This window comes from Phocoena sinus, chromosome 21, assembly GCF_008692025.1.
Source record: "Phocoena sinus isolate mPhoSin1 chromosome 21, mPhoSin1.pri, whole genome shotgun sequence".
NCBI lineage: Eukaryota > Metazoa > Chordata > Mammalia > Artiodactyla > Phocoenidae > Phocoena > Phocoena sinus.
In genome coordinates this window covers 6,364,736-6,390,423 of record NC_045783.1, presented here as the reverse complement: position 1 = coordinate 6,390,423, position 25,688 = coordinate 6,364,736, and the positions used below count along the sequence as shown (strand labels likewise).

At 52.8% G+C, this 25,688-nt stretch overlaps 1 protein-coding gene across 1 annotated transcript; it reads right to left on the bottom strand.

Annotated features, from left to right (window-relative positions):
- Nucleotides 1–2,960: 2,960 nt before the first annotated feature.
- Nucleotides 2,961–25,093, bottom strand: XKR5 (XK related 5). Its single transcript, XM_032618508.1, has 7 exons — nucleotides 25,036–25,093; nucleotides 22,973–23,156; nucleotides 15,692–15,876; nucleotides 14,440–14,649; nucleotides 11,964–12,133; nucleotides 7,610–7,721; nucleotides 2,961–4,090 (listed from the first exon to the last, which is right to left on the bottom strand). Exons 1-7 carry the CDS (start codon nucleotides 25,091–25,093, stop codon nucleotides 2,961–2,963), a joined length of 2,049 nt encoding a protein of 682 aa, XP_032474399.1.
- Nucleotides 25,094–25,688: the final 595 nt, after the last annotated feature.

The following is a 25,688-nucleotide window of genomic DNA, read 5'->3' as shown; positions in this document are numbered from 1 at the left end:
GTGCTGGGTTTAGAGGCAGGTGCTCTACAGCTTGTGAAAGAAGCTGAGGGCATTGCTGTGGGCAACCGGGCGGTTATGGTCGGTCCCCCCCAAGGCTGGCCTCCCTCGCTGCCGGGCTAGGGGCGCCCACTTTTAGAGACTGCACGGAGAGTCCGAGTCCGCTGCCTGCCCGGTGGGTCCGGCTCTGGCATTGCCAGTGGAGAGTGGGGACGGGGCCTTTGTCCCTTTGGCCTCCTCCTGCCCGGTCACTGCGAGTTGGCATCGGTCCTCACCCACAGCACAGCAGACCCAGGACCCCACTGCGGCTACAGGTCCCCCCTGGATCTGGTGGCAGCCCCCCTCTCTTGCCCTGAGGGGCAGCGACAGCAAGCTGGGGTGCCCTGCAACCCCTCCTTGGTTCCTGGAACTCCACCCACAATGCTGCCAACAGTCTCCTTGTCACTGTCAATCACCCTGTGAGCGGGACACAGAGGCGCTCAGGGGCTGAGATCTCAGAGACCTCTGCTAAAAAGGCAGGCATGTGCAATTGTCTTACAAAGACCCACTCCCCAAATGGTTATTAAGATGCTCTGCTTATGAGACGTAAAATCCCTAGTCATTCAGAAAAATCTAGAATTGCAATTCCACTTACGCGTCTTCACTGAGAGTTTGCTGTGAGCTGTCCGTCAGCCAGGCCTCACCAGGCAAACAGCTGAAGAAAATGGGCTGCCGCAAGGGGGGAAAAATCATTATAGAAACGTTCATGGAAACCGACCCTAATGTCCTGCAGGTGCTGGCCAGCCAGCCGGCTTTCCCTCTTTTGTGTCAATGGCCTGGAGGCGATGTGCAGACAGTCTGTAGCACTGAAGGATACTAGGAGTCCTTTTGTTGCCTCCTATGTAGCTTCATGGGAGAAGAAGGGAGTGAGGTAGCCGTAAAAAAAAAAATTAAGAAAAGCAGGTGTGACAGCAAATATAAGATAAACGCCCTTAGAGTAAGTACCATGGGGGTAGCAGACACTTTTGAAGTTCTGGGTGAAGGCCACTTACTGAAGCAGTAACATCAATAGGATAGATCTGACATAATGATACTTAGCCTAACAGACAGCTATTCAGCTACTACTAATATTGAGGGGGGAAAGAGCAGCCCCTGACATCTGGGAACTCATCTGATGCTCCCAGCCAGGCCATGTGTTCTGTTGGACACAGAGGCTCTCGCAGAAGATCCTCAGAAGAGGCCACGTGGAAATGGTGATAGAGACAAAAGCAAGGTCACCTCGCATCCCACACCCCCTTCTACCCAAAGGGGCAATGGCTGCTGTTATCAAATAGGGTTTCCTTCTCACGCTGGTCCACCCTCTCTGCAGGTGAGAATGACTGTGAGACTCAGTCACAGATTGCACCCAATCCAGAGCGAGCCCCGGCTGCCTGAGGTCCTCTCCAATTTCACCCCCCACTGTCCCCATCCTCCGTCCTCCCTCACAGCCTCGTCCTGAGACGCCCCGTGGGTGCATTCTCCCTCGCTGTGATGTCATAAACCCAACTGGTTCAAGTTCAGTGGGTTCCCAGTGGTCACTGGCACTGTCATCTCCAGATGTCACCCTTGTGCTCCGAGGGTCCCGGCCATGGAGATTCAGACAAGGAGTAATGTAGATGCTTCATCCCATAACCATTTTCTCAAGGTTGCAGTGAGCCTGCAGTTCCTGGTGACCCTTTGGCGTGGAAGGGAAAGGCCAGAAGTCCTTGTCAGACAAGGCTCTTCTCCTGCCCTGGTCAGAGCCACCGATGCCATTCTCCACGTCCTCCTGACAGAGTCTCTCCTTGACCAAGCCCTGCTCAGGCTCCCTTGAACTTTTCAACCAAGTTTACTTCCACGTTCCTCCCTGCATTGTCCAACTTTAGCAGGAATTCTGTTAAGTCAAGTTTAACCAGAAACCCTCACCCTCCGTATCTGATTACCTTCCATATCTGATCAGGTTCCTCACCCCTTTCCAGCCCACAGGTGATGTCTGACCTTCCTGGCCTGCCTTCAGAGAGAATCTGTTAGGTCAGTTTAGCCAGAATCCCCCTTTACCCCGATGCTTCTTCTTAGTAATTTCCATCCACTAAGATCCACCTGCTCCTTGGCTATAAACCCCTACTTGTCCACGATGAGTTCAGAGTTGTGCTGGTTTTATACTGAGGTCTCTTTCTCTATTGCAATAGCTCCTGAATGAAATCTGTTTTCACCACTTTAACTCTGTCCAGCTCTGGTTTTTCTCTGGCTCTCCTTCCACTGGGCAGAGGCCTGAGATGTCCTGAAGTTTACCAAGGAATTTCATAAAATAATGCAGTTAAAATACATTTAAAAAAACTGGATTAATAACCAGTGTCAGGAGCTTGGTGTATCATGAAAACCCAGAACAAAATAGGACTCTGGGTTTTACATTTGAGTTTCCTAGGAACCACAGTGGAAGACACAAAAGGATCATAGAGTTTGTAAATGGAAGCAGTCACATTTTGTTTTCTGTTTTTTTTTTTTGCCGTACGCGGGCCTCTCACTGCTGTGGCCTCTCCCGTTGCGGAGCACAGGCTCCGGATGCGCAGGCCCAGCGGCCATGGCTCACGGGCTCAGCCGCTCCGCAGCATGTGGGATCTTCCCGGACCGGGGCACGAACCTGTGTCCCCTGCATCGGCAGGTGGACTCTCAACCACTGTGCCACCAGGGAAGCCCAGCAGTCAATTTTGATTGGAAGCTTTATCCCTACCACCTTCTACACTGTGTTAGAGAATGACTCCTGTGTATATGTGTGGCATGTGGTGTTTGCAGGGGATCTTATCTAATCTAATCTGGTTCTCTCATTCTCTAGCTGTGTGGACAGAAGTCCAGAGGGGATGTGATGTACGCAAGGGTGTAGGTGTCAGAAGCGGGATTCCTCCTATCCCGACGCCAATGACCAGCTTGATTAGCTGGTCTGTTGCTTTATCTCACAGTGACTGTGGTCAGATGAAGAAACTTGTCTCGGTCTTCAGCCTTTCCCTCCAGCTGCTGTCCCTGTGGGTGGACTCAGACTTGGGGGTGGACGTGAGGCAGGGCTCCACAGAGGGCCTCGGGCTCACCTTCGGCCATGGCATCTGTGTGCCATCAGTGGCAGAATGGTTCTGGTCCCTCGTGGATTCCTGCTGACCCCCATGCCCTGAGCCACCCAGGGCTCTGCCACTAGGATGGAAGCTTCTACCTGGGCCGGTGCCTAAGATCGGGCTGATGTTGGCCATGGTGGCGGGAAAAGGCTTGGTGGCCGGCAGAGGTGAGGCAGGCCGGGCAAGGCTGCCCTCCCCCAATCTCCTCCCAGAGAGGGACGTCGTCAGAGTTGCCCTCCCACCGTCTTGGTGTGAGGACATGGCCCCTTCAGTGGTGGCACTGAAGTAGAGTGTGGAGCTCTCCTGTCCTTCCCCTCCACCCAGCCACCAACCTGCACCCCTCCCCTGCACCCCAGAAGCAGCCCCGTCTCCCTCCTTCGGGCTGCCCTCCTGCTGCATAGCTGACGGCTTCTGGGCAGGAGTTTTGTCACGACTATCGCTGGCAAAAGAGACGTAATTTGAAGTTTCGTCAGCCTCTGCTCTGGGGACAACTCGAAGCTCAGAGCCTTCCTCTGAGGTTAGGGGTTTGCGGGGTGACGATGGGGGCTCTTGCTGGGAGGACGGGGGCTTCCTCTCCTGGTTGCAGTGTTGGCTCAACCCCCATGGAAGGGAACAAAAGAAGCCAGGATTGTCTTCTCCAAGGAGTGCGTTGATCTTTGACACATTTCCCGTTTTCAGGGCAAGTTTCACCAACAGCCAGTGGTGATGGCTGAGGAAAGAGGCCTCCCCAGCCATCTGGCTTTCCATCCCAGCCTGTGGGGGACCCCACTGTGGGCTGGGGGGCTTCCCCAGGCTTGTTAGCACATCACTTTCCTCTTGGCAGGTCCCCAGGCTCTCCGGCCCCTCACCAGCTGGCCCCGAGGCCCGGGGAGGAGAGTCTCCCTCTGCTTTATCACCCCCTGCAATGCCACAGGACTTCCTTACAAAGCCCTGCCAGATGTCTGTGGATTTAGGGTGTAGCAGGCTGTAATAAATGACCAGCGAGACGCTGCCTGAAAAAGAAGAACAAGAGTACAAGGTTATCTTCCTTGAAGTCCTGCGTCCTTGCTGTGGTTTGCAGAACTCCAGGTTCTGGAATTCTGAGTGGAGTCGTACAACTTGGGATCCAAAACAGGACTCGTTGGAGCATCAGAACCGGATATCTGGGGGGAATTTAAGTCTTCTCCAGCTCCCATAAGCTGCAACTGTGTCTACATTTGAAAATCTAAGAACAAAGTCTAAGTCCTGTGGATTCTATGGCTTCTTCCTTGAGGGATGCTCTAACTGAGTCCTCTAGATGTGTGTGAGAGAGAGAGAGACAGAGAGGTTCGGTAGAAATGATCATTTTACTCTCAGAAGACTGGGTCAGATACTCAGAATCCAACCATCTACTCACCGGTTGATGGATTCCAAAGCGAGGGGAGGGGGAGGTAAGGAATCATTTCGAAAACAAGACCCAAGCAGAGGTTAAACATACCATCAAAAACCTCGTATCAAGGAATTTCCATGAGCAGCAACAATACTTCCTTCGTGCATAAACATCTCAATCACATTGTTGCCAGGTTCATTTATTTTGATCAGAAGTGTTGGCTACGGCAATAATTCATTTAACAGAGCTTTCCAGTAATCCTCCCACGTTATTTCCAGCTTCCTGTTGTACCGGACCAAGCGCCTGGTTTCAGGGCGCTGGGTATAAACAGCATGAAACCTGACATAGGCGGGGAAGGAGGGGGGAGAGCATCAGAGCGGCCAGTAAATCGCAGCAAGGATGGAGCTAGAAGGAGCCTAACAGACGTCCCCTCGCATCCTCTCAGGGTACCTTCGGGGGAATGGAGACAGAATTCCTATGGGATGTGACCGAGTGTTGTTTCTGCAGGGGGCACGGCTCCGGCCGTTTCTATACGTTGTTCCAAGTTCTCACAGCCAGCGTGAGGGAGGTATTGTCACTCTCCTTCTACAGTGAGCCACCCGAGGCCAAGAAATGGGAGCTGACCCCCTTCCCCCCCATCCTGCAAGTCCCAGGTACATGTGTTCAGCGAAGGTAGACTTTCCTTGAGGCAGCGTGTTTCACCTGGTTCCTGGTTGCAGCCCCAGGCTGGCATGCAGTAGGTACTCAATAAATGCTTATCAAGGGAGCTCAAGACGGCAGCCAGAGTTGCTGCTGTATAGCCTGTGCTCTGCTGACTATAATTCACGCCCCATGTTCCCACTGAGGACTCCCTGCAGCACCACAGGGGAATCAGTTCAGGCTGCCCCAGGAGCCCCACACATTTTAGGAATGGTGTCCGACATCTCTTTTCCAACTGGAGCGTGAAGCAGATTGGCCGGGGGGGGACCTTTTTACGTCCACCCCCGCTGTGCTCACAGGACTCAGTGAGAACCGGAAAATCCGAATGAGTGGTTGGGTTGCCCAGCTTCACCGTCCCTTCATCCCAGGTGTCACAGTGCCCACGCCCCCAGGAAGGATGGCTCGAGCAGTGCTGGGAGCTGCCATGTGAGAGAGCCCGGCCGCTTCATGCCTGGGCACCCCGGGCACTTTCCTGCACCCTGGCGCCTGGCATAGATATTATTATTTTAAAAAGGACCAACCAGCTGTCCTACGATAGGCAAATGGTTGGCACAATGAGCTTCATCCACACCACGGACCAGTCCTCAGCAACAAAGGAAGGGATATTGATACACACGAGGGCTCAGAAGAACTGCCGGGGAATGGCGCTCAGTGAACCAAACCAATGCCCAAAGCCACACATTGTACAATTCCAGTTGCATGACATCGTTGCAGTGACCAAATCATAGAAATGGAGGACAGGTTAGCCGTCACCGGGGCTTACAGAGGAGGTGGAGATAAGAGGAAGTGGATATGCTTTTAAAAGAGTAACAGAAGGGTCCTTATGGCCACGGAAGAGTTCTCTCTGCATGTTGAATGTGTCACGTCAACATCCTGGTTCTGATGTTCTTGTAGTTTTGCGGGAAGCCACCACTGGGGGGACTGGGGAGGGATACAGGGATCTCTCTGCGTTCTTTCTTTCCCCTCCCTCCCTCCCTGCTACCCGTCCTTTCTTCCTTCTTTCCTTCCTTCCTTCTATTCTTTACTCTCTCTTTCATGCACAGTTTTGAAAATTTCCCCTGTTCTTTACTATAATACCTTCCATCCATCCTCCTAGATCCGACTCTCAAGTTATCTTCTCGGTGAATTATTTTCATGCATCTCCAGCCACATTAGCCGTCCTTGCATCAATTCTCACTTTACACTCTTTAAAATGTTTTTTAAAAAACAGTTATTGATGTGGAGATCTCTGTATTATTTCTGAAAACTTCAATCATCTCAAAGGTAAAAGTTTAATTTGAAAAAGAAGGGCTGACTTGGCCACCGGCATCTCTAACGAGCCTTGGTTCCTGACAACGGAGGGGGTCGAGCTTAAAAGCCACCTCTGGTTCGTGGCCCTCAAATACTTGTTTTACGGCCACGTTTATGAATCTGCTCCGTCCCTGGAAGAGTCACGTCTCCAAACGCTGGAAGCTCCGGGGCGTTTCCTCTCCCTGGTCAGTGCTACCCCGACGGGCCAGTCCAAGCCCTGGCTGCTGGCCAGTAAAAGGACCCTACTCCCCGCCACCCATCCTCCTGCGTCAGGGGTCAGGGCTGCCCGGTGGTGCCCCGACCCCCACGCGCTCCCCCCGGGACGTGGGTGGCCAGAGGCAAGGCCTTGGGGTGCACGGGAGCTCGGGCCCCGAGTTGTTGCGAACAGCAGGAGAAGCCTCTGCCCTGGACCGTGTTTCAGAAGCGCAAGGACCCGCGTGGAACATTCAGGTGTTGTCCTGGAAGCTCTGGCAAATGCTGCAGAATGAGGGCGCCGCCATCGCCGGGCCAGCGCGTGCAGGGGCAGGAGTGCGGGGAGGAGGCCGACAGCAGGGGTGCGTCTTCTGTTATTTTCCAAGTGCAGGAGAGGAGCTCACACCCGATCTGCTAAGCCGGGTTAGCGTGGTGGGCACAGCGTGGACCTTGGAGCCGTTCCCTCATCACGAGACGTAACCGATCATCTTAAACCGCCAGGCCCCGTGGCTCTGCCACTCCCAGACGACCTGACCTCGCGGCATCGCTTAACCTCGCCTTTGCCTCACCCCAGGCTGGGGGGAGCTCAGCCCCTCTCCTAGGGTTCACGTCGAGACACCGCACGTGTGTAGAGCCAGGAAGGCCCCTGCTCTGCCCTCTCCGCACCCAGTGCCTCGATGCTGGGAAAAGAGCGGGAGCTTACGTCCTTGACCCCTGCCAGCGCACCAGAGAGGGTCCCACCCCCGAGGCAGCCCCTGCCCCACCAGCAGTTCCTCTGAGCACAGCCAAGCAAGGCAGACGGAGGCTGATCCTGTTTCTTGTGCCCCTATGGGAGCGGCCTTGCCGCCCGCAGGGCAGGGAGCTTCCCTGGTCTCCATCCAGCTGCTTCTGAGCACCGTTTCCTACCCTTGGAGGGCGCTTATTGTAAAGAAGCAAGTTGGGGTAGGGAGGGAGGGGCTAGGAAGGAGATGTGGGGTCTTACCGATCAGAAATCCAGACAAGACTCCGGCTACCGTCCACAGGCTGGTCCGCGACACTCCCTGGAGAAAATCCGTGGCCAGCAGCACGAGGACGGTATTCTCAAGCAGCATGACCTAGGGCACCAGAAGGAGAGTCAGCACACTTGGTCGGGTGCAGGCGGCCTCGGGACGCTCCCGTCCTGCGATCTGCCGCAGCTCCCTTCAGGGCTGGGGGCTCTGTCCTCGGGCCCACGGGGCCCTCCTGGAAGCAGGGTCAGGGTCGAGTGAGCCTCTCTAGCAACGGGGTGTTCTCCCTGTTCTCAGTGCAGCTCATTAAAATGTCTGCAGAATCATAAACGCACAGGACATGTAAGGGCACAGCTCACGAGGCTTGGGGGATTCCCTTCGGTGAGTCAGGTGGGGCTGAGAGCGACTTTTATTTCCTACTTTATATGCTCACATTCTCATGTTAAATTAACTGTATGCACCTGTTGGCTTTACCGTGCAATAATTAAAAGTATCTGCAGAGCTCACAGTGACACTGAATTCCAGTAAGCCACACTCAACACACTTTCGTAACAACTTCAGAATCTTTTTTTCGAATATTTACCTCTTTAAAGGTAAATCTGGCCCCTGGCCACCAGGTGGCAGCAGGGAAGGTACTCTTGCTGGCCGAACAGGGAGCCTTCCTCCCGGGCCTGAAATAAGGGCAGCTCTTACAGAAGGCTCTCCGTACCTCCCGTCCAGGCGGGCTTATTAGCTAAGGTTTCCAAAGCTAATAATTTTAAATATAAATTAATATAAAAATATTTTAATATAAAACATATCAATATAATACAAAGTATATTTCTTAAAATAAGTAAATAAACGGAATGTAATTCAAAGATGATGTATTTAAACACTGTGTAGGAGACATTTTTTTAAAACCCTGAATTGTCATACTATTATGCTAAAAGTCTTCCAAGGTTTGCCACAGCCGTTCACCGGCATCATTTTAACTCTAGAAAGGTCAAATAAGGAGAGAATAAAAAATGATATTAGGGGCTGCTTAAAAATCCTAAGAATACCCACCTCCCCGTGCCTTAGGCTCTGGGTAGCTGTGTTTCAAGGGTCCAGCAGGTGTTATTTCGGTTCTAAACGGCACTGCCCAGCAGCCCAGCCTGCAAAACTTAGAGGTACTCTCTCTCCTTAAATCAACCACATCTCATCAGCTGTCTGGCCCTCTTGACATATACAAACTCTTAAGTTTGTTTATGTCTAAACAAAACAAAACAAAAAAACTGGTGGTGCAGACTGTGGAAAAAAAAAAATCCGTCTCCTTTTTCCCGTCCTTACTGCCATTTCACAGTTCTTAACTTGCTACTTCCTGTCAGGGTTCCACTGCAGTCTCTCTTCCCCATCATTGTCGGGGTGACCCGTTTCACCTGCACATCAGGCCTTGTCATCTTCCCTAACACACCTGGAAACAGCCCCACCTCCACCCAGCGTCGAGTGTCCACTCCTTGACAACGCAGCGGTCCTCTTGACAGTGTGTCCTGACTCTCCGGTCCAGGGTCACCTTCCTACAGGCTGCCCCCTAAAGGGCTGTGACTGTTGATGTTATGTGTCTACTTGACGGGGTCAAGGGATGCTCAGATGCTGGTAACACATTCCTTCTGGGTGTGTCCATGAGGTCGGGAAGAGATTAGCATTTGAATCAGTAGTCTGAGTAAAGATCACCTTCACCCGTGCAGGTGGGCTCCGTCCAATCTGTTGAGGGTCCGAATAGAACAAAAGAGAGGAAGAGGGAATTCTCCTTCTCTTCTTGAGCTGAGACATCCATCTTCTCCTGTCCTTGGACACCGACCTCCTGGTTCTTGGTCTTCTGGACTTGGACTAAATTACCACGGGCTTCCCTGGTTCTCCAGCTTGTGGCTGGCAGACCGTGGGACTTCTCAGCTTCCATAATTGCATGAGCGAATTCCTATAACAAATCTGCTCTTATGCATCCATACACATCCCATTGGTTCTGTTTGTCTGGAGAACGCTGACAAATGCAATGACTTTCCACTGACTAAGACCCTCTTCTTGACCAAACGACTCAGACAGGCTCCCCTAAGCCCTCTTCTGGACGAGGCCTCAGCCTTGGCCTATAAAAACTGCAGACTCGTAGCGGAAACAATTTTGCCCACCTCTGCACATTAAGAGACCCGAAGCAACACTACCATAGTTTCTAACAGCTCAAGGCTGCACCCCTAGCACGATGACCCCAGCTGCAGTTAAGTCCCTGCTTAAGAAAGCTCAGGGCTGCCAGGAGAACTTACCGTTCATTCCAGCCAACATCTGGTCACAGGCAGATAGGCCCTGAACCTCCTCTTAGGGGGCGTTACCTCAGAAAGTCTGTGATTATAAATCCTTTCTCTGTCCCTTTGAAATGTACATCTTTTACCACCCAGAGCTGTCTTCTCCAGGACCTGAGGACCATCTCTCTGAAACCCACACATCCCAGGAGACGACTCTCCCAGCCTGTGAGCTCCTTGCTCTAAGGTGTGTGAACACTCTTCACGACAGAGACGGGAAGTGTGTTTCTCATCCCGAAAGCGCCAACTAACACCCCAGATGGTGAGGTCGCACTGACCACACCCCTTCACTCCCCGACTCCGCTGGAGCCCACGCTGTCCCACACCATTCTCCCTTTAAAATATACAGTCGCCTCTGCACAAAATGAGGTCGGGGTCAGTCCACGCTGGACCCCTTTCCTTGTTGCGACTGACTTAATAGAGTCTGTTTTCATCGCCGTCGACTGGCGTCCGGGTGTGTTTAACTCGGTACCGTCCACACTGGCTCTCCTATGGCCTCCCCGCACCCCGTGGCCTTCAGTGTGCTTCTGCGTCTTTGCCACTCCACACTTGAAACTTCCGTAGCGTCGAAGTTCTGTCTTTTCCTCTTCAATCACTCTGAACTCAGTGGTCCGGTGACTAGGACAGCTGCAAAGAATTAAGCATTTGTTTCCCTTCCTTATGTAACAGCCCCCAGAACTCCTGGCACAAGGGGTGTGAACGTGACAAAAACAAAGAAAGAAAAGCAGCAACTGTGAAACGTCTCCTTACGTAGTACTGCTTCTCAGGGCGCCCATGGGCATCGACACGTGAACACATTGCTCCGGCGAACGGACGATGGAGAAGTGACCCTCAGGTTTATTCACGGCGCATGCGGGCGGGGCCCCGCCACACACTCAGCCCTCACCCCCCCCCGCAGTGAGATGGGCCTTGTTACTACCGGTTTCCAGATGTGGAAACTGAGGCTTGGTGGGGCTCTGTGACTCGTTCAGCATCACAGGTCCTCTTTGGTCTGTGGGCCCCGTGGCCTATGGGGTCACCAAGCTCTACGGCGCTCTCCTAAAACCAGGAGGTGACCAACGCCGCCCACCTGCTGCTAGACAGGAGCTGCACCTCCGGGCTCTTCTCTTTGTTACCCCCTCCATCCTGGAGCGCCTGCACCCCTGAAAGTCTCTTCAACTTTTTGTATTAGTAACAGCCACTATTTGCTGGTTATTTCAGCCCAAGTTGTTTATTATTTAATCTTCCCAGGGACCCTGAAAAGCAGGTAGGTCTTACATCACTGTCACAGGGACACCGAGAGGTGGATGGCTATGTCCTGATGTGCTGATGAAAAAATAGGTCCGGAGAGTTTAAATTCTTGGCCACATCATTTGGTGGCAGTTAATGGCATAGCCAGGGTCCCACGTAAGCCCGTCTGATTCCAGAGCCTGTGCTCCGAAGCCCCGGCTGGTCCTCTCTCCTTTGCCGTTTGCAATGCAGTTCAACTTCCCCCTTCTCATCAGAAGTGTCCCCGCTCATCCCAGTGGGAAGTGACACTTCTGTGGAATTCAGACGCTGCTTTCTCTGCCAGCATTTGTCCACCTTCTGCCTCTTTTTAAAACTTGTTTGGGTGGAAGCTTATCTCCTCCATGGGACCAGAAGCGGCCTGCAGACAGGCATTACGTCATCTTTGTGTGTTTCACACTATCTAGGACCGCAGCTGTAACTCAGTGACTGAGCTGATTAACAAGGGCATCGCGTATATGACACAGAATAGAACTGTGATCGTATTTATCAGATGGGCTGACGTAGAGAATGGCTGAAAAACATTGCCAAAGGCGCCACGATCCTTGCCACAGTAACTACGTGGAAACGACTGGACGTCAGGTTGCTATTTTCAGAGCCCATCATCTCTGTTCAAGACTATAATGCCCTTTAGATTTTTTCCTAAAATTAAGCTATTCCTTCTTAATAGATATGTGTTCACAAGTGCACACACACACACACACGCATGCACGCACACATTCTACGTATACAGTAAAAGCTGGGATTAAACAAAACCGTCATCACCACTTGCCGTGTAGAACGTGGCCATCCGGCTTCGGGAAGGGCTGTCCCAGAAGTCGAGGTAGCAGAGGATGTACACGGCACCCATGAGCAGGTTGAACAGCCTCCAGCGGCAGGTGCTGTCCACGATGTCACTCTGCTGAGCCACGAGCCAGAACGTCATCACCAGCCAGTGGGCACCTGCAGAGAGCGGCCTCGGAAGTCAGGGTCCTCGGGGTGGGGGGGGCTGAGGGAGGGGGTGGGGAGGGGGTAGGGCAGGAACTCGGAAACCAGGGCTTGTAGCCCTCCTCTCTGTTCTGACTGCATCTGACTCGGCACCCAAGAGAACAAACGAAAACCCAGAAGAGATTCAAGGGTCACAGAAAACCCACACTTTTTATTTTTGCAAGTATTATCTCACTTGATCCTCATAAAGGGTAGCTGACCTAATTTGGGGATAAGCAAACAAAAACTAGCTTCAGTAACACTCACTAAATATTGCGTACTTAGGCCTTTTTAGTTCCAGAAAGTGTTTAAAGAGGCAGTGACAAAACTGATTGCTCACTGTTTTTTAATCCCTGCTCGAAGGGCTAAAACCCTCCACATCCAAAGGCAAGATCTGTATGCAGTCCAGCTGTGATATTTGTTCCTATAGTTTAGGAGGAATAATGTCATACTGGCATTTGAACAGAAATTTTTTTAAAAAACGAATTTAAAAAAAGCTAATGTCTCTTTAGGAACACAATTTCTTTCATAGATTTCTGCTTTCTGCCAATAAATGTATCCGTGCTTGTTCTAGGCTCAAGTCTAAATATCTCTCAGCGCTTCTTGTTCCTTCTTGTAGAGGCTGTTCCCTGATGACCGGAAGAGATTCCTCTCTGGGCAGGGCCACACAGGCCCCCTGCAGGCATCCTGCATTATCAGGCAGACTCCCTGTCATCACTGGTCAAACCAGGTGCGGCTAGACTGAGGGCTGAGGGGGGCTTTGGATTCAGTGGAGATGTCCTGTTTGAAACAGAGAAGACGGCTAAAACTCAGCATTTGAATAACATGGAGGGCTTTGGGAGGCTATGAGTAACAGCACAGTATGTACTGCACGTTTCTGACTTGCGTCAGGGCACGTGGGACCCTGTGCCTCCCTCCTGTCTAAGTGTCAGTTTTACTAAGGATTTTCAGCCCATGACACAGAATGTGGAGCCCTCACAGCAGCTAAAGCTGCGCTCTGGGGCTGGCTGGTCCTGTGAGCGCTGGGCTGTCTGAGCTGCGGGCGCGTTTCTCCAAAGAGACCCTGCATGCATTCCTCCTCTCCCTGGACACTCGTGGGCTGAATCTGTTCCTCCACATTCTTGAACTTGGGCTGGCCGAGACCGCTTTGCCAGGCAGAATGCAGCAGAAGCCATGCTGATCCAGTTCCGGGCCATTCCACCCCCTTTCTCTTGGAATGCTCAGCTGACATGTCCGAATCCAGATGACTTTGCCGAAGAGAAAGGGCGGAGGAGCCCTGGGTGCCAGACGTCTGTACAGCCAGCCCAGTGGAGCCTCCCTATGAATCCAGACACCTGCTAACCTACTGCGATGGTGCGAGGACGCCCTGCCCCAGGCAAGAAACCCCCAGCGGAGTCCAGTCAGCCCTCAGAACCGGGGCTGTTGATCATGAATGGTTCTTTTTTTTTTTTTTTTTTTTTTGTGGTACTTGGGCCTCTCACTGTTGTGGCTTCTCCCGTTGTGGAGCACAGGCTCCAGACGCGCAGGCGCAGCGGCCATGGCTCACGGGCCCAGCCGCTCCACAGCATGTGGGATCTTCCCGGACCGGGGAATGAACCCGTGTCCCCTGCATCGGCAGGCGGACTCTCACCCACTGCGCCACCAGGGAAGCCCTATTGATTCGTTTTTATAGACACATGCAAAGTACGATTAAGTAAAAGATTGAATAAGAAAGTTAAGTCTACGTCGGTTTTAGGTGAAAACTACATCGTGGTCTGCTACATTATCATCTGTAATTTTAGCAAATATTTTATAATTTAAAAACATTTAATAATTATAATAAATGAGTTATATTGTGCTCAATATAAGCGCTCAATAAATAGAAGGAACTATCACATTCTTATGTTAGAAAACCCAAAAACCCATCTTTAGACTCTGGTAACAAAAAATGCACAACAATTTCTAAAACAAACGTGATGGTTATATATATATATATATATATTTTTTTTTTTTTTTTTTTTTTTTTTTTTGCGGTTCGCGGGCCTCTCACTGTTGTGGCCTCTTCCATTGCGGAGCACAGGCTTCGGACGCGCAGGCTCAGAGGCCACGGCTCACGGGCCCAGCTGCTCCGCGGCACGTGGGATCTTCCCAGACCGGGGCACGAACCCGCGTCCCCTGCATCGGCAGGCGGACTCTCAACCACTGCACCACCAGGGAAGCCCCATTAATGGTTCTTGTAAGGCATTAAGTTCGGGGTGGTTTGTCAGGCCCCAATAGATAGTCGGAACGTACGCTCAGCTCACCTGCAACAACCAGAACCCAGACGCGGTAAACTTGGAAGAACAGAACCAGACTCAGAACGCGGGCTCCCACCATGCCCATCCTCCAGAGCAGCTGGCAGCCGAGGGCCGTCCACGGCATGGAGAGGTGACCCGGCTTCATGGCGCCCATGGCACGAGCATAGCACACCAGGGCCCAGGACAGCACAGACCAGGAGCACAGCGCACTCATCCCTGGAAGCGAAGTGCACAGGACAACCTAGTATTTACAGGACGTTAACCCTTAACAAAATCTGACTTCTCAGAGGGCATCGTCACCTCCGTGCAAACACGCACGTCTTTCTCCGCTCTGAAGAAGTGAGGGCGTGAAGGAGAGCTTTCCTCTGCTTAACACATGGGTGCTTGTCCCCTCAGGTGGGCTGGGCTCTCCGTGTTCACCCTTTAAGAAAAGCATCCCAGTCACTGCTCCTCCAGCACCTCTGGTTTATGACGAAGCAGCTCCTAACGGCTCTGAACATGCTATTTCATCCCAAACGCACTTTGCCGTTCGATCCACATAAAGGAGGTTTAATCAGAGAAATGAGACCAGGACATGCAATGGTTCCAGCCCATAGGAGAGAGCCTGTTTTGCCGTTCAATTCACATAAAGAAGGTTTAATCAGAGAAATGAGACCAGGACATGCAATGGTTCCAGCCCATAGGAGAGAGCCTGCTTTGCCATTCAATCCACATAAAGGAGGTTTAATCAGAGAAATGATACCAGGACATGCAATGGTTCCAGCCCATAGGAGAGAGCCTGCTTTGCCGTTCAATCCACATAAAGGAGGTTTAATCAGAGAAATGAGACCAGGACATGCAATGGTTCCAGCCCATAGGAGAGAGCCTGCACCCTGGAGGGAGAGCCAGCAGAAGACGCACGTTTGCTGGGGCCCAAGTTGCTCTGTTCCCATGGCTCTCGAGGTACGAGGCTCAGACTGCACAGTTAGCCCCGGGAGAAACAGACACACTGATTTCGCAAGAGGCAGCACACGGTACCTTCCCAAGGTGCTTTCAGGGTCATCTGACTATTTCTGTCCCATGGACTGAGCCCCATGAAGGAAGCAGACCCCCGGGAACTCATCGCCCCAAACAAAAGCCAGTATTAACCATTCCCTTGGGCTGCCCTAATTCTCCCAAACAGGAAGTCTTAGGTTGCCGGGTTTTGCTAAATAAGGGGTTTCCTTCTGTCCGCCTTGAGAAGTCGGACGGTCTGAGGTCAGTGGTAGGAGACACTCACCCGGCACGATACCAGTGAAGTCCGAGGTGAGAAAGACGTATGTTTGAAGCAGCAGGTGGGGCCCGACCTGCAGCAGGGCTTCCAGGAGGCGCAGGGCCGACAGGTCGGCCTCCTGCATCCGCAGCTGGCCCCAGGCGGAGGCCTCCCCTTCCTTCCGGAGAACAGGGGCCACGGCGTCCCAGTGCCTAAGGAACAGGAGAGCCCAGGACTCAGAACCACACCGTGATAGCTTAAACAGGAACCCCCTTCTCTGGCTTATCGCATAGAGATCGATAGCTTTCCAGGGGTTAACTGATCGCATCTACACCCCAAGGCCCTGAGCTCTGACTCCAGAGTGAAGGTGGCACGTCTGACCCAAGTGCTGCAGCAGGTGACCTTGCCCAGCAAGGCCCGGCCAGCGGAACACACTCTGGCCACACGTGGAAGGGGTGCTAGGCCGGGAGCCTGGATCACACAGGTTTGCTGTGGGCTCTCTCTGAGCCCTTCATAGTTTAGAGCTAACCCTGAACTACCTCCCTGGCCCCAGGGCCTCTTGGGATGGGAATTAATCCACATCTGCTAGACAGCGGGAAGGGCAGGGCACCATCGTGGGGTGTGCAAGGACGGGCTGCCCTGGCTGCAGGGACACACATCCAGGAAAGGGAGTCAGTGCAAGAGAAGAAAAAGGAGGAAATGTGCCTGTTTCATTCTACTTCCCCCAAAACCCACCCTAGAAACCTTTCTGATGCTTCCATCTTATGAAAGCCACCTGGAGGTGCCATGGGTCGCTGTCCTGCGCCCCCAGGAGGGTCATGCACGTATAAAAAGGACACTGTTCCCCAGGCACGTGTGGGCTCTGGGGACTTCGGGTTTTCACAGCAGTTTCCCACTCACGCGCCCAGAAGCAGGAACCCAGTGATCCCTACACCTGCCTGCAGCAGGGGCTGCCATGCCTGCCAAGTCCATGTGCAATTGCGAACTTCTGTCCTGTCCAAGTTCAGAGAAACTAGGAATCGTTTTAATTTACCGACTCCTGAAAGAGAGCTGAGTGCGCCTTTCAAGTTACCCCGAACGCCCCCACCTCTGATCTCCGGCCAACATTTCTACGGCCAGAGCAGAAGGGGGTCCTCTTTGAAATGGCTTTGTTCAGGGTACACAGGGCCCAGGAAAGACACTTAAGAAAGACAGCTTTCCTCTTTCATGATTTGGATCCTGGAGTGAACTGATTTCTTACTGAGTCTTTGAAGCCGTGATCTCTGACCCAAGTATAATGTTAAGAAAAAGCATATGGGGCTTCCCTGGTGGCGCAGTGGTTAAGAATCCACCTGCCAAGGCAGGGGACACGGGTTCAAGCCCTGGTCCCAGAGGATGCCATATGCCGAGGAGCAGCTAAGCCCATGTGTCACAACTACTGAGCCTGAGCTCTAGAGCCCACGAGCCACAACTACTGAGCCCGTGCGCCACAACTACTGAGCCTGAGCTCTAGAGCCCGCGAGCCACAACTACTGAGCCGGCGCGCCTAGAGCCCGTGCTCTGCAACAAGAGAAGCCACCGCAATGAGAAGACCGCGCACCGCAACGAAGAGTAGCCCCCGCTCGCCGCAACTAGAGAAAGCCTGCGTGCAGCAACGAAGACCCAACGCAGCCAAAAATAAATACATTTATTTAAAAAAAAAAAAGCATATGAAGCTGAATACGGTAGCTTCCCTTTCAGTCCTGAATCCTCCATTCTGGGGACGTGCCAATCTCCCTTCCTACCCTCCCAGCCGCCTCCATTCATTCCATGTGCATCCTTATTGGGCTGCTCCCACCTGCTGGAGACTGCAGAGGGTGCAAACGAAATTGAAGACCTTCTCCAGAAGCCCAAGATTCAGTTGTGGAAAGCAAGCCATACACACGTGAAAAGTTTTAAGCAGGAAGAAAGACGTGTGAAAACGAGAGCGGCAGAAGGGGTCCCGGGGAGAGAGGAAAACATATTCAGGGAAAGGAGGGACGGGCATACTCAGGACAGGGACAAAGCCTGCGGGAGCACGGTGGCACCAGCGGGGCAGGAGAAGGGCCACTGAAACGGCGGTCCATCCTGGGGCAGCAGAAGCCTCTTCTAGCCCAGCTGAGGAGTTGGGTGTCCCTCTTGGACCAGTGGGAAATGGAGAACCAGTGGGAATGCGATCCACCTGGTTTTCGAATCGCGTTTCTGGAACCTGCTGCAGGGGGAGGGTCTCAGGCTGAGATCACTGGTTAGGGGGCTTCGGGGGGCCCAGGTGAAAGCGGAGGTACGGGGCGGTGAGTGGGAGGAGGAGGGCGGAGGTGGGAATGGATGCTCTCCTTCCAGGTACTCACCAGCTCCTGCCCGGATTTCTGGCCGCCTGCCTGGCCCTTGGACTCTCCCTTCTCAGTTCCTTTCCTGTGCCGTCTCTAAGGGCCTTATCTGACCAGGTTACTCCTTTACTTAAACCTTTCCAGTGGCTCTCAAACCCCTTACCTGGTGGATAAGCTCCTTCATGGTCCAGCCCAGTCTGTCTCCGTCCACATTGCTTTTGTCCAGAAAATCCTTACCCCACACTCACAGCAAAACAGACTTCTAGTTTTCCAAAACCACCACTTCCAGCAGTTCCTTCTGCAGCAGCTTTGCTGTTGCCTGGGTCCGAAGTGCCTCCCCTTCCCACGTGCTTCCAAGTCCACCTCATTCTTCAGCCCTCCCACGACGGCTCCTGTGTCCGGACGGCGGTTCCAGACGTGAGCACCATCAGAGTCACCAGGTGGGCTGTTGAAAGACAGGTTGCCCGGCCCCAGGCCTAGAATTTCTGATTAAACCGACGCGTTTGGAGAATTATGAGGAGTTTGCCGTGATGCCATGTGGGTCCCGGTGAAGCTCGAGAATTTGCATTTTTAACGAGTTTCGGGTGATGAAGACGTCTCTGGTCCAGAGATGCACCGTGGCAAGCCCTGGGGCTCCCAGCATCCTGTGAACATCTCTCTTCTTCTAATTCACTGTTCCAGCTTTGTTCACAATTTGGCCTCAGACTGTGCCTTAATCACGTGTCTCCAGTCCCTTTGGTCACACAAGGTTAGTAAACATGAACGAATAAATACCGAGCATATTGAGCTGTGTTGATGACGGTCTAAGATTTCCCGTTGCACTAAGGACAACATGCACTAAAAATTGACGTTTGTTAACACGTTTAATTAAACTAACTCGGTCTTTGGAATGATGTCTCTCAGCAAGCTCCACTGAACAGCTTAAATAAAAAACCAAACGTATCCGCTTCCCCCGGAATAGTCTATCGTAGCCCCACAAGGTGAAGAATTAGTGATGCTTCTCTCCATCTTAACACTTTATGGTGACGTGAAAGCTGAGACAGTGAACGGTGGAGGTTTCCGCTAGGACTGTACATTTTTTTCAACTTTTTAAAATTGCGGTAAAATGCACATAACATAAAACGTACCATCTTTACCGTTTTATAAGTACAGTTCAGTGACGTTAATAATTTAAATTTCATAATTGAATAGATTATTGACAATTTGCAATAATTCATAACGGTGTGCAACCATCACCACCATCGTCCTCTGTAACTCTTTTCATCTTGTAAAACTGAAACTCTGTCCCCATTAAACAATAAGTCCCCGTTCCCTCCTCCCCCGGCCCCTGGCACCCCCCATCCTACTTTCTGACTCTATGAACTTGACTGCTCTAGGTGCCGCATGTAAGTGGAATTATGTATTTGTCTTATTGCATGGCTTACTGCATCATGTCCTCCAGAGTCATCCACGTTGTAGCATATTACAGAATTTCATTCCTTTTTTCCATTGTATGTACAGACCACATTTTGCTTATCCATCATCTGTTTAGACACTTGGTTTGTTTCATGTTTTGGCTACTGTAAGTAATGCTGCCAGGAACATGGGTGTACAAAGACCTCTTCCAGACCCTGCTTTCAACTTGTTTGGATATATACCCAGAAGTGGAATTGCTGGATTATATGGTACTTCTATGTTTAATTTTGTGAGGAACTGCCATTCTGTTTTCCACAGTGGCTGCACCACTTTACATTTCCACCGTCAGTGTGCAAGGGTTCCAATTTCTCCACATCCTTGCCAACACTTGTTTCCTGGGGTTTTTTTTTAAAACAGATTGATGTTGAATAGAACTTCTTTTGTTGTTGTTGTTATCTGGAACTTAGATTATGCAATCATTCCAGTACCTATTTAATTAATTAATTTATTTTTGCTGTGTTGGGTCTTCGTTTCTGCGCGAGGTCTTTCTCCAGTTGTGGCAAGCGGGGGGCCACTCCTCATCGCGGTGCGCGGGCCTCTCACCATCGTGGCCTCTCCTGTTGCGGAGCACAGGCTCCAGACGCGCAGGCTCAGCAGTTGTGGCCTAGTTGCTCCGCGGCACGTGGGATCCTCCCAGACCAGGGCTCGATCCCGTGTCTCCTGCATTAGCAGGCAGATTCTCAACCACTGCGCCACCAGTGAAGCCCTGTGGGTTTTTTTTGTTTTAATTTATTTATTTTTGGCTGTGTTGGGTCTTCGTTGCTGCCCAGGGGCTTTCTCTAGTTGCTGCGAGCGGGGGCTGCTCTTCCTTGCGGTGCACGGGTTTCTCATTGCAGTGGCTTCTCTTGTTGTGGAGCACGGGCTCTAGGCGTGTGGGCTCAGTAGTCGCGGATCGTGGGCTCAGTAGTTGTGGCTCGCGGTCTCGAGAGCGCAGGCTCAGTAGTTGTGGCGCACGGGCTTAGTTGCACCACAGCATGTGGGATCTTCCCAGACCAGGGCTCAAACCCCTGTCCCCTGCATTGGCAGGCGGATTCTCAACCACTGTGCCACCAGGGAAGCCCTACGTTTATGTTTTAAGTCCTTGCCTTTTTTACAAGCCACTTCATGAGGTTTGCGTTTAATTGGTTTTTTGTTGTCAGTAGATTCTTCTGCATTGCGTTATGACCCCTGTCTAAATGCTGTTTGTCTAGGGCTGTGCAAACAGAACTGTTTTGGCTCCTCCTACAGGTGCTTTCGCTGAACTGCAGTTTTCTGAGCGGCTTCTTTGCTGGCCCTGACTGGGCATCAGTCTTGCGAAGCTCTGTGTGGATGTGCTGAAAGACACTCCATTACCCGGTGTCTTCTTTGTGAAAGCCCAATAAGCTGGTTGCAGGATAGGGAATAGAGTTCTTGTTTTCTACTTTAACAAGACACTCCATTACCCGGTGTCTTCCTTGTGAAAGCCCAATAAGCTGGTTGCAGGATAGGGAATAGAGTTCTTGTTTTCTACTTTAACTTTCAAAGTTTTCTTCTAAGGAAGCAGATTTCCATTTGTTTGGTTTATTTTCTATCGCAGAAGCATTGCAAAACCATGTAGCTTCTTATGCTTGTTACAAAACTGAGAGACAAATCTGTGGTTCACCGTAAGCAAGAGTGCATTCTGGCGTTACCTTCTTTTCTGACATTCCCTTCCGTTTCCTGACTCTTCTCACTTCTTTTCTTTTTTCATGCTTTTTTTTTTTTTGTCCTTTTAAATTATACATATATATTTTTAGTCACCTTAACTTTTTTTTTTTTTTTTGGCCGCACAGAGCAGCATATGGAATCTTAGTTCCCCGACCAGGGTTCGAACCTGTGTCCCCTGCAGTGTGAGCGCAGTCTTAAACACTGGACTGCCAGGGAAGTCCCACTAACTTCTTTTTTTAAATAAGAAGAGATATAGATGACTAGTTGTTTTTCCTAATTTCTAATTTTCCTGTCTCTCTTCATTTACCCATTTTAGTTTTTAAGAAATATATATTTAGTATTCATGGCATCATCTGAGAAACTTGGGGAAGATGAGTGGGGGTCAGTGTTGGACACCAGCATGAAAGCGGACACATGTGAGCCTGACGCTGCCCCATCTCTGAAGAAGGCACTGGATCAAATGGGACCAAGGGTCCCCCCGGAGCTCCAGAAGACAGATCTATCTGACAGTTATTCAGGAGGCTTCTCTCAAGTGACTGGCCCTGACTTTAATCTTCTTTTGAGCTATGACATGTTCGCTTAGGGGAGAGTTGATTCATTTTTTTTCAATAGGTGCTCTGTCCCTGAGGTCGCAAACTTGATGACTATAACGTACCACGTGGTCCCTGGAAGGATCGGAGCCCTTAATGGTTTTCATACCAAGTTGGGCAGACAGAAGGGTCAGCGCATGTGGGTAGCGCCCAGTACAGGCTCCGATCCTCCGAGTCCAACAGGAAAGCCAGCTCTGCTCTCTTCCCACTGGTCAGAGTCCTATCGTTTCAGAGGAACCACATGGCTTGAACACAAAGGCTCAGCTTTAGGCAAAACTGCTGTAGCTGAAAACGCTTCTGGTGCCTTTAGAGATGTAGGGTTCCAGCTCCGAGGGGCCCGGAGAAATTCGGGTGGTTGGGTGATGTCTTTATCAGAAGTACCCTCTGTCTCCAAGCCCTCTGTCTCGGACGCAGCTGGGAAATCAGAAAACTCACTTCAGCGTCTCCAAAGAAAGCCTTGGGCATGGCTTGAAGGCATAAACCACCCAGGACAGCCAGCAGCGCAGCCTGAGATCTGAGACTTGGCCGTGACTCCTGAGAGCCTTTCTATCCTCAGCGTCTACAAGTTCATGTGCTCTTGAGCCGGAGGCCATCACCGATCTGATCTCCCAATTTTCTCCCTTTTAAAATTCCTGGCAACTCTATGGGATTATGAGGCAGCTGAGAGCTGAAATCTGCCCCAGTGTAAGCTCACTGCCGCATCTCCCCTGACCCTCCAGGAATCCAGGTATCCCAGGGAAAACAACACCTTACCTGCTGCACTGGTGGGCCAAAGCCGAGCCTGCTGAACACTAGGCCTGCCCAGGATGCCTTTTTATGGAAAAATGTGGCCCTGGCACCCAAATGGCTTCTTCTTGCAATAAAAGCTTAATGCAAATGTTACCAGGCCGACCCCACTGCTGCTTCTGCTTAAATCTGTGTCACCCTCCTGGAGTGAGGGAGTAGGTGTTTACATGGACCGGCCCTAACTGAGTCACTTTCCATGGCTCTAAAGGCGAGACCAACTGAATTAAACACGAGCACATAGGATTTGGCCCAAGTCAAGAAAAAGCTTTTGAAGGGTCACGGCTCCTTCTGGATGCTCCTTGAGGATGCTCAAGGAAGTTCAGGCTCGGTGAGGTGACCAATATCAGAGCAAATGTTCAAAGAGGTGGCTTCCAACGTTCTCCCAAGACTGCACTTTTGTGACCCTAAGGATGGAATACGTATGCACAGGAGAACCCTCCTTTCGCACGTGTGAAATCACGCTTCAGGGTTGAAAGGGGCTGCCTTACCGCTTCCACACGCCAAGCTGGAGGAGGTGTAGCACCACCAACGAGCAGTGACTTTGATGTCCATCTTCTCGGAACCAAAGGTAGCTCAGGCCCTGGACCAAGAAGCCAGGTAGTAGCACAGAGAGGGCCAGCCACCCCCAGAGGAGCTGGCCTGTGGTGAAGTAGTAAACCACGGTGCAGAGGCCTGGGGACCAGAGGAAGGACCAGAGGGTTAGTGGAAGGCAGGAGGGAGGGACCAGCAAACGCTGTGTCCCTACAGCCAGCAGTGCTGCCTGCTACACCTAGCCTGGAGTGGGCAGAGCCCGCGTGCAGTCTGGACCAGAATGAGGTTGAATGAAAGGGCCAGAGCTTCCCAAAGGATCCCAAAGGCCCAGACACCATGGCTGTACAAAGGGACTGTTGGATCTCATAGGACAGCGTGCAAAAAAACCCACAAACACCTGGCACTTAGTATGGGCTCAAAAATGTAAAACCTCCTCTCTGGGGGCGGCTTCATTTATTTTATTTTTGAGGGTTGTAGGATAGGGTCAGGGAATGGAAAGAGCTTGATAAATCTAGGTTAGGGTCTGCCCTCCCTGATGAATGGCCACAGACGTGGGTGCTTACATCTGCCCAGTACTAGCAGGTGCTCGGGACTCACAGTAATTGTCTTACAGGACTATTGCTTGGGTTCCCCACTGTTAGAGTTTAACATGGATTTATGGACACGTAAAGCTGTGAACTGCAGCGGTAAGAGAGCGCTGCCCCAGGTACAGACGGGAACCCTGCAGGTTCCCCGAGAAGCCAGGGCTTGGGCAGCCATTCCTTGGTGCCCAGGCTCTGTCTCTTGCTCTAATCACCCGGCACACAAGGCAAACCGGGAGCCCCAGGCACCAGAAGCCTCTGGGGCAGTCACCGCCCTGCCCAGTCTGAGGAACGCTGAGGCCCAGGCGTTCCTAGACGGGAGGGAAGGAGGAACCCACGTCCGCGGGGCCACCTGGGGTGGGTGCCGAGACCCGGAGTCCTGTCTCATCTTAGCCCTGCTCAGTGGCGGCGCTGGACCCCGGAGCTCTGGAGCCGATCTCAACGTGGGACCTCCTCTGGGCGCCTCTGAAACCTCATGGCAGGGACGACCCCGGGGGGCCTTCGTGGACCGCGGTTCAAACAAGGGACCCGCCGACGCGGCGCGGGGGCAACTCCCTCCCAGGAAAAAGTGCAGGGCCAGAGCCCGCCGGGGTCCCCAAGTGCCTGCGAGCTGGGGAGTGGCGAGGAACGCTGGGGGGTCTGGATGCTGAAGCCCCGTTAATTCCACTCCCCCACCCCTCCCCCCATCTGCGGGGGCCCCGCGAGGAAGAAGCGGCTGCAGGGAGCCGGGCTGCAGCGGGCGGAGGCCTCCGCTCCGGCACCGAAGGAGTTACAAGTTCAAACTGGAAAGGCGCTGAACCGCTCCGCCCTCTGGCCCCGCCTCTGCCGGCGGACAGCGCTCCTTACGCGACCATCGCGTCCCGCGCCCGCCGCCTCCGGTCCAGCTGTAGACGGCCCTCCCTCCAGAGCTCCGCGGAAGCGGAGCCCAGTCCCACCACAACCTGGCCCCAAGCGGCTTCCCCCGCCGCCCAGACCCCCAGGCCGGCCGGATAGCGGGGAGAGCAGGGCGCCCCCAGGCCCGCGTGCAGCGCCTCGGGCACCTGCGGCACTTTGCCGAGTCCTGGAGGCCTCTCTGGAGGGAAGCGGGGGGCCACGTGTGCCGCGACTCCTGCAGAGGATCAAGCACCCGCTGGAGGGGGAGGGGGATGGATCGTGCACCCGCCGCGGAGGGGCCTCAGATACAAGGGGACCACGCATGCAAGGGGGAGGGGGCGGAGGGGGTGCGGCATTCATCCTCGGGGGCAATCACGCATCCCCGGGAGGGTCGTGCATTCGCGGGGATCTACCAGGGACTGGGCGGGTGGGGTGCCACCGTGCGTGCACTGGCGCGCAGTGCTGGGCGCAGGCGGGGAGAGGCCGCCGCCGTGGCCGGGGTGGCGTGTGGGTCCCCGGGCGTCAGGATGGGTCGGAGGGGTGAGCGTGGCCTGCCCGGCACTCACGCGCGCTCTGCTCGGCCGCCAGCAGCAGGGCGGAGAGGCCCAGGACCCCCGCGTGCATCCTCTGCGCCTGCCGCGCCGCTGGCCTGCCTGCCGGGCCCCCGCCCCTTCCCCTCCGGCCGCCCCGAGTCGGGGAGGGTTCCGGCCGGAGACCCGACTGCAGGATGCATTTCGGCTGAGCCTTTAGGCGCAGAGCGTCTCGTCCTGGGTTTTCCCGAGTAGCTAGACGGGTCGGAGGGAGGCAGGGAGGGGGGCAGAGTTGTCTGCTTCCTAAGCAGGGAAAGTACCGATTACACCCGGCCTCTAGATGTGTGCAAAAGCAGTTCCTCTGCCGTCCCCCAACCTTATAACGGGCCCTGGAAAAGTACTACGTGAACCTCAGGACCGCAGGTCGGTGGTCAGCAGGAAGTTAAATTGGCCACCGCCTCCGGAGCCGCTGAAAGGCAGTCTGGTCAACCACTAGGCAGAGAGGTCTATGGAAGGAGTTGAGTTAGAACCGTTCATTAGTCTTTTCAAAATCTTGGAGAGCATGTAAACTGATATCTTCTCCTGTATCTCACTCTCAACTCCATCCCAATCTCTGTCCTCACAAAAGGTTTTTTTCCACCTGGGCTTCAGGGTTAATCAAGATTCCCATGCACAAGAAGTAAACCTGC

What these genes read in the sequence shown, in the direction of transcription:
- XKR5 (XM_032618508.1), bottom strand. Translation starts at nt 25,093, where the DNA reads ATGCACGCGGGGGTCCTGGGCCTCTCCGCCCTGCTGCTGGCGGCCGAG. An exon ending in CTTCACTGGTATCGTGCCGG is followed by an intron (nt 14,650 to 15,691) that starts GTGAGTGTCTCC and finishes CTTCGCTTCCAG; the next exon opens with GGATGAGTGCGCTGTGCTCC. An exon ending in CTGGGTTCTGGTTGTTGCAG is followed by an intron (nt 12,134 to 14,439) that starts GTGAGCTGAGCG and finishes CGCTCTCTGCAG; the next exon opens with GTGCCCACTGGCTGGTGATG.